At 37.9% G+C, this 20,777-nt stretch overlaps 1 protein-coding gene across 1 annotated transcript in view; it reads left to right on the forward strand.

Moving 5' to 3' along the window:
* kcnh4a (potassium voltage-gated channel, subfamily H (eag-related), member 4a) overlaps positions 1–18,536 on the forward strand; it is a 30,042-nt gene extending 11,506 nt beyond the window's left edge. Inside the window, exons 5-16 of the mRNA XM_059554606.1 lie at positions 1,640–1,901; positions 2,488–2,645; positions 2,912–3,119; positions 4,283–4,477; positions 4,657–4,856; positions 6,659–6,908; positions 11,691–11,890; positions 12,910–12,948; positions 14,315–14,667; positions 14,826–14,911; positions 17,270–17,346; positions 17,477–18,536. Of these exons, the coding sequence (XP_059410589.1) occupies positions 1,640–1,901; positions 2,488–2,645; positions 2,912–3,119; positions 4,283–4,477; positions 4,657–4,856; positions 6,659–6,908; positions 11,691–11,890; positions 12,910–12,948; positions 14,315–14,667; positions 14,826–14,911; positions 17,270–17,346; positions 17,477–18,370 (2,922 nt within the window). The 3' untranslated portion in view covers positions 18,371–18,536. The remainder of the gene's footprint in view (positions 1–1,639; positions 1,902–2,487; positions 2,646–2,911; positions 3,120–4,282; positions 4,478–4,656; positions 4,857–6,658; positions 6,909–11,690; positions 11,891–12,909; positions 12,949–14,314; positions 14,668–14,825; positions 14,912–17,269; positions 17,347–17,476) is intronic.
* The last annotated feature ends 2,241 nt before the right edge of the window (positions 18,537–20,777 follow it).

Here is a 20,777-nt window from a genome sequence, read left to right on the forward strand (position 1 = left end):
CACAACAGTTCTTCATTTAAGATGTCCTTGTGAACTGCAAGCAAAAAAAACATACAGCATGTTCAGTGTAGCCCATTCCCAAAACTACAGAGCCCCGCACATAACATGCAGGAAAAAAATATAAGGCTAAATCGTGTGCACGATTTACTATTGCGTTCACTCGATTTATAAATTGTGCACTTGATTTACTAATTCGTTAACGCAATAGTAAATCGAGGTAACGCAATAGTAATTGTGTGCATGTTTTAGTACATTGAGGAAACGAATTAGTAAATTGTGCGCACAATTTATTTATTTTTTCTTGCATGTCATGTGTGGGGCTCCGTGCAAAACAAACGACTCTTTCAAGTCAATTCCTTTATCGAATAATTCAAAAATGTGATTTGAATCAATATGTAATACTGCCATGAGAGTGGGGTAAGTTGAGCCACCACCTGTATCTTGGAAACTGTACAGTTCTACTGTCAGGTGACCATGTATTTTGGAACCATCCATCATTTCTGCCAGATTAAAAGGAGAAGGCACCCATTAAAAGCTGTTTTTGGCTGTTTTTTTCCCAAAATGGTAGCTATGTAGAAAATGCTGTGGGGTAAATTGATCCAACATTTTAACTTTCCTCGCCATAACGCATTGCAGATGAAGCTCTAAATCTTTAATGTGATATTATGCAACTGGTTTAGTTTATCATAATATATACATATTATTTGCAGTTTATTCGATTGGGACAGTGCACCAAAATCCTTCTCTGATCAGAGCCAGATTCTTTTTTTTTTCACTTTGTAAGTATATATATATATATCTTATATAATATATAATATATGTCTTTCCACCTGTAGTCCCTAATGTCCTGTTCGACATTTAAGAAAGAATACCATGCCAAGAATCTTTTGACTAAAGTGTTTATTACTTTTAGTGACATTTATTCCTTCATTCTTATTCAGTTTTTATTTAATCTTACTCAACAAATTCGGTTTAGTCTGTTTTGGGGAAGGATACAACTTTGATGTTCAACAGAAATGCAAGCAATTAAAACATTGTAATTTAAACTACATTTGGTTGGTTTTATGTTAAGCCACCTTTAATAAGAAAGTAAAAGAATTAAACTAACTAAATTAGGTACATTTTGTTAAAATTTCCACATGGGTTTTAATCAGATTCAGTCAGATTTTGTACTCAGATGGTGCATCTACCGACTGACTTGGGTCAACTTACCCCTACCCTGGAGCAAACTGAGCCACATTAGTTTTGAGTATATTTCACTTATATTCCTCTACTAAAGCTACTAAAAGTTAGTGGGTTAAGATGAGCCAATATTTACTTTTGTGGTCCTCAAGATAAGGTCAAATAGATAGAATTACAATGAAGTATCTAAAGTAAGTTCAGGAGGTTTCCTACCATTTTAAATTATTAAAAATGCATCTCAGAGAAATGGTTCTTAAAATATGGCTGTTCCCTGAATCAAGAACTTTTTGAGTCAGAATCCAGGAACTGAGGTCATTCTCTCTTGTGGTGAGATACAATTAGCATTAAAAGTTGCCCTGGCATTTCAGCACACTCTTAGTAAAATGGTTTATAGGTTTATAATTCAAACATATGTTCGAAACAAATAAAAATATGTTCTTTTCATGTTTTTTCACAGCATGTTTTTTCACAGCCAACTCTCCCGGAATACAAGGTGGCATCGGTGCAGAAATCCCGCTTCATTTTACTTCATTACAGTGTGTGCAAAGCATTGTGGGACTGGTTGATCCTCCTTGCAACATTTTACGTGGCTGTCACCGTCCCATACAACGTTTGCTTCTCTGCCCCTGACGACAGCGAACCTAGCAACCCGGACTGTGACTCCGCCTCCAGAACCACCCTTGTCAGCGACATAGCAGTGGAGATGCTCTTCATCCTCGGTGCGTGTGGTTTTGTGGAAAATTGTGTCCTATGTCTCTTTTTTGTGCTTCATGTCTACCTCTGTTCCTGTTCTAAACAGTGCTAACTTCAGACATCTGCAGAGCTAAGAGCTGCTTTCACCTTAAACATGTTAACAAAGTGTCAATCACACGCTCATTCCCAACCGAGACCATCTTTCAAATCCACTCTCCCGATATAACCTGTTTTTTTACACAAAGCATACAACTAAATCTCTTTTATATAAAAATAATATTAATATTAATTATACAGAAGCCCCACTGTGACCTGAAGCAAGTGGTTATTTAATAAACCCCATGTACACAGATAAGTGGTTGATGGGACTAAATGTACCATGGAATAAGGATCTGCACGGAACAGCATTCATGAATATTTATTCAGTCCAGCATGTACGAGGCTTCATCACTCTGATTAGCATGTTTTTAATATTCATGCTTTCACAGTCAATATTGATGTTTGATTGAAAGGGCACTGTTTGAGGGCTCTGGTGAGAATTTTGATTTTTGAATGCTGTAAACAAATCCTATTTCTAAATCCGCTTGCTTTTTTGTTCATTTGTTTTCCTAGATATCATTCTGAATTTCCGAACCACCTACGTTGGGCCTGCGGGTCAGGTGGTTTATGACACTCGCTCGATCTGTTTACACTACTGTACTACCTGGTTTGTCCTGGACCTCATCGCTGCTCTGCCCTTTGATCTACTCTATTTATTCAACATCTCAGTGGTGAGAATGCATATTAAACATTTAAATACTATAAAAATAGTTTTTTTCTATTGTGTTATGTCATTTTGTGACTCATCTTTTATTAATCATATTTATTGTATATTACAGTAGTGGTTTCATGCAGCCAAAGTTATACATGTAGATTAATACAAAATTAAACCTTTGACTCAGAGTTGATGATTTCCCTTCTTTTTCAATATTTATCATCATTTTCATAGTGTAAGGCTGCACTTAATGTGTGTGTGTGTCTGTGTGTGTTTTGGTAGACTTCCCTCGTGCACTTGTTGAAGACCGTGCGTCTGCTGCGTCTCCTGCGCTTGCTGCAGAAGCTGGATGGCTATTCTCAGTACAGTGCTGTGGTCTTGACACTACTGATGTCTGTATTTGCCCTACTGGCACACTGGTTGGCCTGCGTTTGGTACGTCATTGGACGCAAAGAGCTCGCCAGCAATGACCCCCTGACCTGGGACATTGGTAAGGGGCTGTATGGTTTCTCTGTGTATTAAGATGCCAGTTAAATACACTGCCATTCAGCAGCTCAGGGCGTCAGTAAGATTTGTATTTATTTTTTTGTTATTAAAAACAAGTCCTTTTTTTTTAAGAATGTGTTTATTTGATCAAAAATAAATTAAAACTGTAATATTGTAAAATAGTTTAAATAGTTTAAAATAACTGTTTTCTATTTGAATATATTCTTAAATGTAATTTTTTTCCTGTGATGGCAAAGCTGAATTTTCAGGATCATTACTCCAGCCTTTAATGTCACATGATCTTCAGAAATCATTGGATGCTAGTCATTGTTGGGAAGGTTACTTTGGAAATGTAATAAGTTACGGATTACAAGTAAGTGCCCTATTTAAAATGTAACAAGTAGTGTAACAATTCCAATTCCTTTTTTAAAATAATTTAACTGATTACATTTGATTACTTTAAGTTACTTTCCTCATTTCCATTGAATTGTTTTTAACTGTTAATCATTTTCAAACATTTAAAGCAGGCAGTAGTACTCAACACTGATTACTGTCAGGGTTTCAAAATCGCTTGAATTAAGGTCAAAATAATTGAATATTAAAGCACAGCCACCACGAAATCAGACTTTAGCACCTTTTTACTTGAGGCCAAAAACAGATTTTAAATCATAACAAGATATAGTTGAATAGTTATAATACTGTTTTTAAAATCAAAACTTTTCCCAGCTATGGCAGGAAACACTGGCATCTAACAATGCTTTGGAAAGAACAGTTAATCTTAAAATATAAAGCATATGCATAAACCCCAACAGGAAATAAAGCAAGCATGTTTCCTATACTCTTGAAACATTGCTGTCTCATTGCTGAAAATAAATCCATTAAATCTCTGTGTGTGTGAAAATATTCAGATGTAACCCCCTTTGTAATCTTTACCATTTTCCTAAGTAACTGTAATTTAATTGCACATTTTTCACAGTAACTGTAACAAATTACAGTTACATTAATTTTTTTTATTAAATTATATAATTATGTTACATGTAACAATGGTGTTGTCTATCAATTGATTGCTTGTCTTTTAGATCACTAACTTTTTAAGTCAATATGAAGAAGATGTTTCAATCCCTTACTTGTTTTTTCACCTGTTTCCACTATTTCTGTCCTCTGTAGGTTGGCTACAGGAGTTGGGCAAGCGTCTGGAGACTCCTTACACGAATGGTACAGTTGGCGGCCCATCTTTGCGCAGCGCTTACATCGCATCGCTCTACTTCACATTGAGCAGTCTGACAAGCGTTGGGTTCGGAAACGTCTGTGCCAACACAGACGCTGAGAAGATCTTCTCCATCTGTACCATGCTTATCGGGGGTGTGTTCACATAGTGTGTTTCGGGCCTTGTATAATTAGAGCCTCATTTTGGTAACCATTTATTAAAAAAAAGTTTCATTTCAGAAAGTTTGGTATATAATTTAAGATTTAGTACATTTTGTTCACTGAGATGACTCAGACAGCCAATTATTCAAGACTCTCTTGCATTCTTCTCACAGCCCTGATGCACGCCGTGGTGTTTGGAAACGTGACAGCCATCATCCAGCGCATGTACTCCCGCCGTTCGCTCTACCACACACGCATGAAGGATCTGAAGGACTTCATCCGTGTGCATCGCCTGCCCCAGCAGCTGAAGCAGCGCATGCTGGAGTACTTCCAGACCACTTGGTCTGTCAACAATGGCATCAACGCCAACGAGGTGAGACCTTACAAACTATGCCATGATGTGGTTCTCGAACGGGGGCTGTGGAGCATATGACTGCAGTGTTTACACGGTGCCATGAGAGTTTAATTCACTTGCTTTATCTTCAATATTTAATCGAGTGGAGGCTCAGGTCGGTTCTCTGTTTTAATATAAAGCGTTTTTAGAATAAAGTGTTCTATGGAGTTCAGTGCAATATAAAGGGTTATATATAGAACCCCAATTAAGTTTTTTTTTTTTAAGCGTGTAGAAGTCCCCATCAGAGTTTGATAACATACTAGTATCATTAGATGGAGAATTTATGAGCACAGATCTGGGTCACAGCTACTTTCAATAAGCTAATTATAGCTTCTTGAGACATTCTCTAATGCAGAATACTGTCATTGTTATAACAGTGGTAATTGGATCGCCCACTATGAAAAGACCTACATCTAATTAAAAAAGAAACAGAAAGATCTTGGGTGTAGTGTTGGGGAAGATACTTTAAAACTGTAAAAAGTCACAAGCTACTAATTTAAAAGTTTAGTTATGCTAAAGTTAAAGCTATTCTTTTAAAAATCCCCAAAAGTAGGTAGTACACTGTTTTTAGGGCGGTTTCAAGCCTTCAAGGTTTTTTTTTTATTTCATTTTATAAGCAAGTGCATACATTTAAAGCCTTTATAATGACATTTATATACAATGAAGACATTAAGCATGTTAAAACAGATTTATTTAAAATAAAAAATAAACTTTCTTTTCATCAAAATATTCTGAGGAAATTGTTCCACTGAAAAATATTAAGCAGTACAACTGTTTTCAGCAGACTGGAGTAAATTAAAATATATTTGAATGGAAAACTTTTATTATAAAATTATAATAATATTTCACAATACTGCTGGATTTACTGTACTTTATTTAAATCAATGCAGCCTTGGTGAGCATGAGAGACTTTAACATAAAAAAAAAATCATACTTGCCACGGACTTTTTAACAGTAGTGTATATAAAGGGATCACATATCTTTTTATATAATCACGTATCTTTTCATATGATCAAAGTAAATCATTAGAAAGACATTCAAATAAATTGAAAACTAATGAAAACTAAAAAAGTCAGATTTTATTTTCAAGTTGGCAATCATAAACAGTAGTATTTCGGTACAAATGTACAGAAAATATCCATTTAAAAGAATCTGTGAATCATTCTTGCATATTGATTTAAATGAACCATTTGAACTGATCGGACCATTTAGAAGAACATTTCATGATTTCTTCAGCTGTAAAGCTTTGTGCGTAAAAAATATTAGAGCAAAAGTAGCATTTTGCAGTAAAAGCTACATTACCTTCTGCAGTCACACCACTAAAAATGAAGTTTAGTAAGTAGCAATGCTACATTTAGTTATTTACTCCCCAACACTGTATTTGTGGGAAGAAAAAAACTGGAGCGTGGTTTAGCTCATTTACACTCTGATCTGTCATGCTACTAATTTATGCAGTGATTGAAAAACAGCACAAAAAAGCACTGCAAACAGTTAACAGGAACACCCTTCAAATAGTTACTGTACTCTGCTGATATTGCATCTTGTTGAGATCATATTGAAAGACAGTTGATGCACAACAAAATAGAAAGACCTTGAAAGGAATATTAAATTATTACATGAAAATTTCTTGCTATACTGTACATTTACACACCAACTTACCACCAACCACAGCTTTTAAATCTTGATTTGTTTGTTTTTGTTTTTATATTAAGACACAGCCATGATCTTTACATCACCCCGTGGCATTGTGGGTAATGTCCATTTTCCTTCCTGTCCATTAGCTTTTACATGACTTCCCAGACGAGCTGCGGGCAGACATCGCCATGCACCTGAACAAAGACATTCTGCAGCTGCCGCTCTTTGCCTCCGCCAGTAGAGGGTGCTTGCGGTCACTATCCTTGCACATTAAGACCTCCTTCTGTGCACCTGGAGAGTACCTCATTCGTCATGGAGATGCCCTGCATGCTCAACACTTCGTCTGTTCAGGGTCTTTAGAGGTCCTCAAGGACGGCATGGTGCTTGCCATACTGGGTATGTTATATAGACATATAGACAAATGCCTATATACAAGAGGCTGTGTAGGGTTGCTATCAAAACAGTCACAAAGTGAACCAACTTGTTTACCCCAAAATGAAAATTACCCCATGTTTTACCCTCAAGCTATCCTAGGTGTATTTGACTTTCTTCTTTCAGATGAGTACTATCAAAGTTATATATATATTTTAAGTGTTGAGATGTGCTGCGTTTGGTCTCGTACTCTATCGCATACGTTGTCAGTGTAGTGCCCTTGCTTAGACCTTTGTTGTGATAAACAGTAAAGTACGTTCAGCTGAATTCAATTTCCGTTTTGTCGGGTTTAAAAAAGATTAGTATACCGCGACAGCGGTCGCAGCAGCCCTCCAGTTAAGCCCTCCTCCTGTGAAGACCGAAGAGTGTAAAGACCATCAACTCTACCGTGCGACTCCACCGGGCAGGGACATCGGCAGGGAATATAAGTATTGTTTTGATTAATCTTTTTCCTTTTCCTTGTTTCATTTCTGTTTCAGTTGTTTTTTTGTTTATAACCAAATCTTACTATGTGTTTCCAGATCCCTACTATCATTTCCACTCGTAAACCATGCATCACACAATGTAGACAGCGCAATCTTAACAACCTGCACACTTTGCCTATGTCTGCTAATACACTACTTTCTTTTTCTATTGGTCTCTGGAATTGGTCTGCTGTAAACAAAGCCGCTTTCATTACTTCTATTATTAGTCATTCAAAGCTTAATCTCATGGCCCTAACAGAGACCTGGATCAAACCAGAGGACTCTGCTACACCTGCAGCACTCTCCAATAATTTCTCATTTTCCCACTCCCCCCGTTTGACTGGAAGAGGTGGAGGTACTGGTCTGCTCATCTCTAATGATTGGAAATTTAATCCTTTACCATCTTTGGGTATCAACAGCTCCTTTTGAATCTCATTCAGTTACTGTTACCTACCCTTTTAAAATACATTTTTTAGTTGTCTATCGACCCCCAGGACCACTGGGTAACTTTTTGGATGAATTAGATGTGTTGCTCTCAATCTTTTCTGAGGATGGTACTCCCCTAGTTATGCTTGGAGATTTCAACATTCATCTAGATAAACCTCTGTTTGCCGATTTCCACACTCTGCTTGCCTCTTTTGATCTCAACCGAGTGTCAACTACTGCTACTCACAAATCAGGCAGCCACCTGGACCTTATTTATACACGAAACTGCTCTACTCATCATGTTCTGGTTACTCCACTGCACACGTCGGATCACGTCCTCCTCACTCTTAACCTCAACATGATCCCTGACACATCACTTACCCCTCCACATGTCATCTTTCGACGTAACCTACGCACACTTTCACCCTCCGGCTATCTGCAATGGTTTCATCTTCACTTCCTTCCCCTAAACTGTTTGCATCTTTGGACGCGAACAGTGCTACTGATACTTTCTGCTCCACTCTTACATCTTGTTTAGACACTGTTTGCCCCTTATCTTCCAGGCCAGCCCGTAACACCCCTTCTGCCCCTTGGTTATCTTATGTTCTACGCGAACACCGTTCTAAGCTTAGAGCTGTTGAAAGGGTGTGGCGCAAGTCCAAAAATACTACTGACCTTATTGTGTATCAGTCACTCCTATCTTCTTTCTCTGCTAATGTCTCCTCTGCTAAAATGACATACTACCATAACAAAATTAACAATTCATCTAACTCTCGCATGCTTTTTAAAACATTTTCCTCACTTCTTTGTCCTCCTCCTCCTGCTTCATCTCATAGCTGACGACTTTGCAACGTTTTTCATTAATAAAATTAAACACATTAGTGCACAATTTTCCACACCACAATCAGTCAAGCTCATATCACCAGCAAACTTACACTCATTTACATCCTTCTCTTCACTCTCTGAGGCAGAAGTCTCAAAACTCATCCTTTCTAATTACCCTACAACTTGCCCGCTTGATCCTATTCCATCTCATCTCCTTCAAGCCATTTCTCCTGCAATTGTACCTGCACTCACTCATCAACACATTCCTTCACATTGGTGCTTTTCCCTCATCATTTAGACAGGCACGTATAACTCCACTACTTAAGAAACCCAACCTCAACCCATCTCTTTTAGAGAACTACAGACCAGTTTCCCTTCTTCCTTTTATTGCAAAAACACTTGAACGAGCTGTGTTCAAACAAGTCTCTACATTTCTCACACACAACAATCTCCTTGACAGCAACCAATCTGGCTTCAGAAGTGGACATTCAACTGAGACGGCCTTGCTCTCAGTTGTTGAAGCTCTAAGACTGGCAAGAGCAGAATCCAAATCTTCAGTACTTATCCTGCTTGATCTGTCCGCTGCTTTTGACACGGTTAACCACCAGATCCTCCTATCAACCCTGCTGGCAAATTGCATCTCAGGAACCACACTTCAATGGTTTGAGTCTTACCTATCAGATAAGTCCTTCAAAGTATCTTGGAGAGGTGAGGTGTCCAAGTCTCAACATCTATCTACTGGGGTGCCTCAGGGCTCAGTTCTTGGACCACTTCTCTTCTCTGTCTACATGGCATCATTAGGTTCTGTCATTCAGAAACATGGCTTTTCATACCACTGCTATGCTGATGACACTCAACTCTACCTCTCCTTCCATCCTAATGATCCGACGTTAGCTATTCGCATCTCAGCTTGTCTAACAGACTTTTCTTCCTGGATGATGGACCATCACCTTCAACTCAACCTTGCCAAGACAGAACTGCTTGTGATTCCAGCAAACCCATCGTTCCATCACAATTTCACCATCAAGTTAGGCACATCAACCATAACTCCTTCAAAAACAGCTAGAAGCCTTGGAGTTATGATTGATGATCAGCTGACTTTCTCAGACCACATTGCTAAAACTGTCCGATCCTGCAGATTTGCTTTATTCGACAACAAGAAGACCAAGCCCTTTCTTTCGGATCATGCTGCACAACTCCTTGTTCAAGCTCTTGTTCTGTCCAGGCTGGACTATTGTAACGCTCTCTTGGCAGGTCTTCCAGCCAATTCTATCAAACCTTTACAATTAATTCAGAACGCGGCAGCAAGATTAAATCTTAATGAGCCAAAAAGAATACACGTCACACCTCTGTTTATCAATTTTCACTGGCAACAAATAGCTGCTCGCATAAATTTAAAGGCATTAATGTTTGCCTACAAAACTACCACTGGCTCTGCACCCATTTACCTAAATTTGTTACTTCAGACTTATGTGCCCTCTAGAAGCTTGCGTTCTGCAAGTGAACGTCGCTTGATTGTGCCATCCCAAAGAAGCACAAAGTCACTTTTACGGACTTTTAAGTTAAATGTTCCCTCCTGGTGGAATGACCTCCCCAACTCAATCCGAGCAGCTGAGTCCTTAGCCATCTTCAAGAATCGGCTTAAAACACATCTCTTCCATCTTTATTTGACCCTCTAACTTTAGCACTCACTATTCTAATTCTATTCTTTAAAAAATCTAACTACCTTTCTAATCTTTTTATATTCTATTTTCTTTTCATTCATTATGCAATGGTATATGTATGTGTGTGTGTATGTGCAAAGACCTCTAACTAGCTTGCTCTATTCTTTTTTATTTTTTATTCTATCTGTTTTCTTTTTATTTATTATATTATTTAAAATTCCATGCTACGTGTACTGTGTTAACCTAACTGAGACTTGTTATAGCACTTATATATAATTGCTCTTTTTGTTGTTTTTGATTGCTTCCACTGTCTTCATCTGTAAGTCGCTTTGGATAAAAGCGTCTGCTAAATGAATAAATGTAAATGGGAGTGAATGGGGGCTGAGATTTTGAAGCCCAAAAAAGTGCATCCAACCATCATAAAAAGGGCTCAACATGGCTCAGATGGGTAAATAAAAGCCTTCTGAAGAGAAGCGGTGTGTTTGTGTAAGAATACTATCCGTATTTACATCTTTATAAATCGTGCTGGGCAACAATTAATCACGATTAATCACATCCAAATTAAAAGTTTTTGATTATATAATATATGTGTGTGTGTGTGTGTGTGTGTGTACTGTGTATATTTATTATGTATATTTAAATACACACACATGCATGTATATATTTAAGAAAAAAATATTTCTTATATATTGCATATATTGAATATACTGTATAACAAATTATATGAATATAAATATATACATGTAAATACATATAAATATTTTCAAAATATATACTGTATGTGTGTGTATTTATATATATATATATATATATATATATATATATATATATATATATACATAATAAATATACACAGTACACTCACACATACTAATTAAACAAAAACTTTTATTTTGGAAAATTGTCCCAGCACGATTTATAAACCATACTCTCTTAGCTCTTTTTTTGGGTTTCAAAATCTTGACCCACATTTTTTTACGTAACCCTGACTGTATTTGTCTGAAAGAAGAAAGTCATATACTGTACACCTAGGTGACTAGGTGACTTTCATTTTTGGGTGAACTATCCTATCCTTTTAAAAACCCAATCAACTTCCTTCAGGCAGTGCTTTCAGTCCATTTACATCTAGCAGGCTAGATCTCGGCAAATCAATATTTTAAAACAATGAAATGTTAGTACCAGCTGTCGTGGTTGATGCAGCTGTTGCAACTCAAGCCAAATAAATAAGCATCTGCTAGTCAAACTGATAGATTGATAGATAATTAATTAAAATGATAAGCTTGGATCTGCACAGGTTCTGTTTATCTTGGCGCAATTAAACCAAACAACTTGACTGGCGTGTACTAACATGTTTGTCTGGTGTACAGGTAAGGGAGACCTGATTGGTGCTGACCTGCCTGGGAAGGATCAGGTGATCAAAGCTAACGCAGATGTAAAGGCTCTGACTTACTGTGATCTACAGTACATCAGCGTCAGAGCGCTGCAGGAGGTTCTGGAGCTCTACCCAGAATATGGCAGCCGCTTTAATGAGGACATACACCACAACCTCACCTACAACCTCAGAGAGGTAAAGTACCATGTGCAAATTACATCTGGAACTGACTGGCCAATCTCTGTTTTTTCTGAGTTGCGGAGTTTTATATTTTTGTGACATGTATTTTAATGACCATTAAACCATTGTTTTTTCAAATGACTTTCTTACATTACTCTGCTAGTCTCTTGTATCATTCAGCTGTCCCTTTCTTTTATAATCAATAATTGTATCATCACGTCAAGTTCTTTTATCTGATTGGTTTGGGAGGTAATGGTGCAATAAACAGAATCACATATAATTAATTTCAAAATATTTTAAATAAACAATTATTTAATTTTTATTTTTTATTTTTTTACATATATATTCAGTTCATACACTATCATTCACAGGTTTGGAGTCAGTAAGATTTTTTCAAGTAACTCTCTTCCGCTCACCAAGGCTGCATTAATTTGATCAAAAATACAGTAAAAAACTGTAATATTGTGAATTATTATTAGTTAAAAAAAACTTTTCTATTTAAATATATTTAAAAATTTCACTAATTCAGTGTTGAATGTTTAGCTCTTACCATTAAAACTTTTGAAACTTTTAACATTATTAGAAATGCTGAAAACCCTTGTTCTGCTTAATATTTTTCTTAAAAACTAGGATTCATTTATGTTTGGAATCTTTGATGAATAGAAAGTCTTCTTACATACAGTAAAATTAATTACATTTCAAAACATTAATTCATGTCCATTTATTTATTTTAGTAAATCATGTAGTTATTTTTGACAACTAATTAAAAACAAATCTACTGTATATCTTTTGCATAGATGTTCAGTACATAGTTAGAATGTGCTTGTATAATATATGCATCCACTTCTTAGCTTCTCAAAGCATGGTACAGAGTGAAAATACAAGAAGAAGTAAAATAAACAATAAATCAACAATGCATAAAACAATTAACAATAACCGGGTTGCATTCTTAAGTGTTGTACCACATTGGCATGTGTGTTCTGTTTTCGAGCTTGATACATTATGGTTCTCAGTGTTTTCATTTATCCCAACAGGGCCAAGCCAGATTCTCCCACTCAGCTCGACTCTCACAGGTAACGAGCAGATTCATCACATGCGTTTACAGTCCAAAATTTTAATGTTTTTACATTCTTTTTAACCTCTCCATTCACACTCTCATGCTTGCACACATGCACAGTCATATCCATACTTATCAAAAGGCCACCTTGCATAAGCTCCCAATTATTATTGTGACTCTGAACTGCAGACGTGTGTGTGTGTACCACATCAGAGTTTGCGGCAGCAACTCATCTGGATGTGGCTGAATCCTCTTGCTGTGCCAGCTGTCTTAATGATCAGAACAGCTACACACACAAGCCAAAGGGAGGATACAGAGTCACACACACAGAAGAACACGATGACACGCACAGTAAAATCATTTTGAGTATTCTTTCCTAAAACCAGAGAGCATGAAACCCCAAAAGCGAGCGGTTCATGTAAATTAAAAAAAGAAGGAATGTATTTTTATTCCTTTTTTGAGTTCAGTTGGTCTATTTAATGAAGTAAATCCTATGAGTACATATTAGATGTCAGGTTGCCATGACTCACAGTTTGCCATCATTGTAACAATTATCTGCTTAGGTTAGATATTTCTTTCTAAATGTTGTCTAAACGTTTTTATGTTTTGATGATTGTGAATTTCTTATGCCAGCTGCATTTACTTGATCAAAAATAAAATACAAACAGTAATTGTGAAATATTGTTAAAATAACTAATTTGTATTCTAATATATCTTAAAATGTCATTTTTTCCTGTCATGTCAGAGCTTAACTGTCATCCGTCATTACTCCAGTCCCATGATCCTTCATAAATCATTCTCATATGCTGATTTGCTGCTCAAGAAACATTTCTTATTAATATTAATGCTGAAAATAGCTTGGCTTCTTAATATTTTTGTCGAAACTGTGATACAGTTTTATTATCTTTATTTGTATTATCTATATTTTGTGATGAATAGAAAGTTGAAAAATATATAGTGCACAAGAGTGCTTAAACTTTTGACAACATCGCTGAAATATTCAACACATTAAGTTCAAACATTAACTTTGTTTTAGTAAAAAATATTTTTGCTATTATTTGAATAGAGGAATAAACTATTGTGTATTATAAAACTCTACAAGATGTATTATAAAACTCTACAACAAAGTCAACAACAACATTTTTCATTTTTTTGTTATTATTATTGAATAATATTTCTACAATGCAGTATCCAAGAGGCAGTTGTTTTTTTCACACACAAATTCATGCATTTCCTGTGCTCTACAAATTAACTTAAAACAATCAACTTTATGCCTTAAAGCTGTGATTATGACTAATCACATTCAAATATATTCTGGACCTGGTAATACAATGAAGAAGTAATAACATAGCAACCACCAAACCCCCTTTCTTTACTTCCAGGAACACTTTGATGATTCCAAGCTGCCGTTTATTGTGGAGGCAGAGCAAGAGGAGGATGCTGGACAGGACCTGGGCAGGAAGCCCTTGCTCTCTGGCTTGGGTGGTCCTTCGTCTCAGAATAATCTGAGTGCTATGTTAGGGGAGGAGTTTCGACACCTTAGCATGCTCCGTCTCTGCAGATCTCCCATTCAAAGCTCCCGGGTACAAAGCCCCTCTCCTCAGATGCCACCCCATGAGGATCTGTGTCCAGCTGCAGTTCCTGCCCCAAGAATAGACAAGATCCCCTGCCACCGACCAGCCAAACTGCTCATTCCCATCCTGAATTGTGTCAGCCCACTGGACCTGAGCCCCCGGTGAGAAGAAACTAGAATTCATTATTACTTTTTATTATTACATTTTTTACAATTATTTTTGACATAATCTCTAGAAACGAGGAACCATCCAAATACAAATATTATTGATACTTAGAGCTGATTACTGATGCACTAATATTCTCTTGTTTGACCTATAGGGTTGTCGATGGCATTGAGGATAACGAACATAGTTTTCACTTCAATGTTGAGCACAGCGAGCCATCTCCTAACACAGAGATCAAAGGTGAGGTGGACTAGTGCATTATGGTTTAGATCAGAGGTTCTCAACATTTTTTACTCCAAGACCCCTCATCGTCCATATTTTAGAGTTTGACAAAAACTCTAGAAAACTTTGTTTATCAAAATTTGTCGAGGCCCCCTGGTTGAGAGCTATTGGTTTAGATTTACTGTAGAACTGCTGTTGTATAAAACACTGTGTAGGTTTTTAGACTCGTAATGATAATTCGGTCATATTTTGTTATTCAGTTATATTAATTAATTAAATTAAACGTTTCAATCAAAATCTATAAATCTCACACCAGTCAAACTCTCCCTTTCACTAAATATGTCAACACGCTGTTTACATGTCTTCGCTGTACTATTATGTTACTAATAGGAAATGGCATTGCAATTGACAACCTGTATGTTCATGGTTACACTTTAAATATTGTTCTATTATGACATAAAGGTCAAAAATGGTTTGGCCATTACCCAGATTTCCCTTGCATGTAAACACCTTTATTAGCATTCTGGCAGCTTGTTCAGTGTGAACATTGCTTTCAATAATTATGGGTGTTTTGATATACATGTACAGTAAACACAGTCATTATGCTATTTTAGGTCACTGTTAATTGTACTCCTACTGTCACTAAACACAAATACATAACTGTTATTGGTTCACTTCCACTGCAAAAAATTCAGTCATTTTCGGTTGCTATAATTCAAGGGGCGGGAAATGAGATCCTGGTGGAAATGATATACAGTCGTGGCCAAAAGTTTTGAGAACTACATAAATATTAGTTTTAAAAAAGTTTGCTGCTAAACTGCTTTTAGATCTTTGTTTCAGTTGTTTCTGTGATGTACTGAAATATAATTACAAGCACTTAATACGTTTCAAAGGCTTTTATCGACAATTACATGACATTTATGCAAAGAGTCAGTATTTGCAGTGTTGGCCCTTCTTTTTCAGGACCTCTGCAATTCGACTGGGCATGCTCTCAATCAACTTCTGGGACAAATCCTGACTGATAGCAACCCATTCTTTCATAATAACTTCTTGGAGTTTGTCAGAATTAGTTGGTTTTTGTTTGTCCACCCGCCTCTTGAGGATTGACCACAAGTTCTCAATGGGATTAAGATCTGGGGAGTTTCCAGGCCATGGACCCAAAATTTCAACACTCTGGTCCCCGAGCAACTTAGTTATCCCTTTTGCCTTATGGCACGGTGCTCCATCGTGCTGGAAAATGCATTGTTCTTCACCAAACTGTTGTTGGATTGTTGGAAGAAGTTGCTGTTGGAGGGTGTTTTGGTACCATTCTTTATTCATGGCTGTGTTTTTGGGCAGAATTGTGAGTGAGCCCACTCCCTTGGATGAGAAGCAACCCCACACATGAATGGTATCAGGATGCTTTACTGTTGGCATGACACAGGACTGATGGTAGCGCTCACCTTTTCTTCTCCGGACAAGCCTTTTTCCAGATGCCCCAAACAATCGGAAAGGGGCTTCATCTGAGAATATGACTTTGCCCCAGTCCTCAGCAGTCCATTCACTATACTTTCTGCTGAAGATCAATCTGTCCCTGATGTTTTTTTTTGGAAAGAAGTGGCTTCTTTGCTCTCCTTCTTGACACCAGGCCATCTTCCAAAAGTCTTGGCCTCACTGTGCGTGCAGATGCGCTCACACCTGCCTGCTGCCATTCCTGAGCAAGCTCTGCACTGGTGGCACTCCGATCCCGCAGCTGAATCCTCTTTAGGAGACGATCCTGGTGGTTGCTGGACTTTCTTGGACGCCCTGAAGCCTTCTTCTCAAGAATTGAACCTCTTTCCTTGAAGTTCTCGATGATCCTATATATTGTTGATTTAGGTGCAATCTTAGTAGCCCCAATATCCTTGACAGTGAAGCCATTTTTATGCAACGCAATGATGGCTGCACGCGTTTCTTTGCAGGTCACCATGGTTAACAATGGAAGAACAATGATTTCAAGCATCACCCTCCTTTTAACATGTCAAGTCTGCCATTCTAACCCAATCAGCCTGACATAATGATCTCCAGCCTTGTGCTTGTCAACATTCTCACCTGAGTTAACAAGACGATTACTGAAATGATCTCAGCAGCTCCTTTAATGACAGCAATGAAATGCAGTGAAAAGGTTTTTTGGGGATTAAGTTAATTTTCATGGCAAAGAAGGACAATGCAATTCATCTGATCACTCTTCATAACATTCTGGAGTATATGCATATTGCTATTATAAAAACTTAAGCAGCAACTTTTCCAATTTCCAATATTTATGTAATTCTCAAAACTTTTGGCCATGACTGTATATTATATTATGATACATTTTGCTTAAAAATGTCTGTTTCTTACTTCTTTTGGTCTTTTTAGACCCATTTCAGGTTGGTGCAAACCTTCTCCTTGAGACAGAGGAGGTCAGACAGAGTCTCCGTCAACTCAATACAGAGGTATCAGGAAAAACTTACTGCCAATCAAAAGCAATAATCCTTTTAAATAATAGTTTTTCTTAGTATTAAATAGTATTTATGACATTTATCACTGTTATTTGTCATTCACTATATTCTGATTCTGTTTCAGATGAACCACCTGAACCAGGAAGTGTCCTCACTGACCAAGGAGCTCCACGAAATGATGCAATTCCTGCATATGCACGTGACCCCACCTCACTTCGCTTCCTCTTTCACCCCCTTCAGCTCTTTCAGTTGTCATACATCATCCAACTGTACCAACGTGGCCTCCTCGACCAGCGACTGGCCATCCAGGCTGGCTTGTAACATGTCTGCCAGCCCTTGCCTGCAGCCGGAGGCGTCTCAGAGAGATTCTTTAGGATCCAGGCACACATGCATTTGCAACGGGAGCCATGCCCAGGAAAGAGGCTCCATCTTGGGGCAGGAAGGGGACATAGAGCACCTCCATCAAGCTCCCAGTCCTCACTCAACCTATTTACCATGCTGCCCTGACCAGGAGAGGGTCGCAACTTTGGGTGTAGAGAGTCAGCCAAACTCATATCAGACTTCTCAAACTACACCCAACTCTCCTTATTTTGGACAGCATGTTCCTCACAATGGCGGGTCACTCTTAGGCTTGGTGGCATTTCCGTCCAGTGGTTTGGCTCCTCAGGTTAGGAGTGGGAGTCCCACTAACACATTGTCTCTGTGCACCCATAACATCCAGTCATCCAGTCAGTCGCATCCATCTTTAAATGTACAAATGACCTCTGACCTGCACACCAGGGCACCCACACCCATCCATTTATCCGTTACACCAAGAGGCCCATCAGAGCATCTTACAGCAGTCAGTTCACTTTTGCATTCTAGGATTTGTAGTTCCAGCTTGCTGCACTTCCCCACAGGTCCAAGACAGAATGACATGGTGGGATCGAGTCCTGTTCACACACTTGAGCCCATCGTATCATCCACTGGAGAGAAACAGGGGAAACCAGGACCTGCTGAAGAGCGACACAATGACTGAGCCATCGCTGAGCAGGAGTGATGGACATATTAAGAGTATTCTAACATACTCTTGTCTGCTGCATGGATAATGCCCCCATTTTAATCAAATGCAATGCATTGTGGGAGCCGTGTATGTGGGTTATGCTAGACATGCACGATAATGTGCAAAACCGTGCCTATTGTTTCAAAAAAGTGAAAGTGAAAGTGAAGTGACATTCAGCCAAGTATGGTGACCCATACTCAGAATTTGTGCTCTGCATTTAACCCATCCGAAATGCACACACACAGAGCAGTGAACACACACACACACTGTGAGCACACACCCGGAGCAGTGGGCAGCCATTTATGCTGCGGCGCCCGGGGAGCAGTTGGGGGTTCGATGCCTTGCTCAAGGGCACCTAAGTCGTGGTATTGAGGGTGGAGAGAGAACTGTACATGCACTCCCCCCACCCACAATTCCTGCCGGCCCGGGACTTGAACTCACAACCTTTCGATTGGGAGTCCGACTCTCTAACCATTAGGCCACGACTTCCCGGCCACGAAAATCACCTCTTTTTCAATTTGTGTACGGCTTAAAGGTCTGTGACTCATTCTTGTGTGTATTTAGGTTAAATCTGTTTCCACTGGTTGGATTTATTTTACTCCATATGGCTTGATTTTACATCGGCGGTTTTGCAGTGTAGGTTTTGTATAAGACGGTGTCCCTTAGGACTGAGTCATAGATTACGAAGAGTCAGAAATTACAGGCTGTTATCACGCTGCATCTCTTTCAATGCCTCATATTAAAACACTTTTACCTAATTTCATGATTTAATAACAGAACATTAATTGCATCAATTGCGATTGCAATCTAAATTCGGTCATCATTTACTCCCCTTCATCCTCTTTTCAAACTTGTACAACCTTCTTTCTTCTGTGGATTATAAAAGAAGGTATTTTGAAAATGTCTCAGTGTTTTTTTAATTTATTATTTATTTTATTTTTTTGGCCTATACAATAGAAGTGGTTATAAAAACTGGGGTTACTAACATTCTTTAACATAACATATTTTGTGTAAATTATGAAAGCAAAAATGACAGAACTTTCATTTTGTAAGTGAACTATTTCTTTATTTAAAAAAAAAAACTATTTATTAAAGCATGTGCAGAAAGAATGATATAAATGTATTTTTGTTGCTGAGCCTCTTTTCTTTTTTTAATTGTCGGAAAGAATTTTAAAAAAACTTGATTTATTCTTTCTCTTCATATATCTTTTCTGGGCCTTTTTCATACCCCTATTGTTAAATAAATCTTCCATTTACTTATCTCTCAACTGCGCCTGACTAAATTAAATGACTTGGCGTTGTAAAAAAGGCATTTGCCTGTTGAAAATGCCCTCTTCAGAGAATAAACCACGAAACAGTTTGCCAGCCACTGCTCATTTAAGTCAGTAAATTTAAGAGTAGATTTGATTGGCCCATTACATGCGAAACCAGGCTGTCCGTCCTTAAATTAAAAACCAAAAACGTTTTATTGGCACTTAACTAGGCTGCTTTGTGGACAATAGCAGCAATATTTTAGCTCTACAGTACTTTTCAGGCTGATCAGTTCTCATAAAAAAAAGAGATACACAGTGTCATCTGCTAATATTGGCACCCTTGATAAATATAAGCAAAACAGGCTGTGAAAAAAAGGTTTTGTTTGTCCTCTTGGTCTTTCATTCAGCATATTCACAAAAATCTAACATTTAATTACAGGTAAATAAGAAAATGCCACATGAAGAGACTATTATGTGAAACAGAAACTGTCCAAAATCAACATTTATTATTCAGCTGGACTCAGAATATGGATAACCTCACATCTAGTAAAGATACATTGTTGAAAATCTAGTTTAAACAACACACACTGATGCAGCTATGCTGCACTGATCTTCTCCAAAGAGCTGTTTCTTTAGACGCCCACCATCTCGCTCTTTCTGTCTACATCAGGGCTCCAGACACATCATTAGCCGCAGGAGGCTACCCACACATGCTACTTGGTTGTGGGATACTCTTACTCACAACCTGTTATCTCCCAGCTCCTCCCCGGGCCGATATATGCCTCATGCCAACATTTCATAAAGGATATCTATTTCTATATCTATGTGCATTTTTTTCTGCTGCTTTTATTTGAAACGGAGATGGAGCATTGACTGATGGCGCTAGAGTTTGGCCATTATGAGGTCAAATAAGCCCGGTCTAATGAAAATGCATATAAATAGCACGCATAATTGAAACAAAAACCTGGGCTACTGATACGAAAAAAATTGACTTTGGCGTGCATCTGATACACACGTGTTTGACGTTCATAGGCTAATACGCAATTTTTGTGTGTACATGATAAAAAAAGTTTTGCATGCAAATGATACGCCGTTTTCGCGTACATAGCTGTATGATAAGCATCTACCCC

This window comes from Carassius carassius, chromosome 1 (assembly GCF_963082965.1).
Source record: "Carassius carassius chromosome 1, fCarCar2.1, whole genome shotgun sequence".
Lineage (NCBI taxonomy): Eukaryota > Metazoa > Chordata > Actinopteri > Cypriniformes > Cyprinidae > Carassius > Carassius carassius.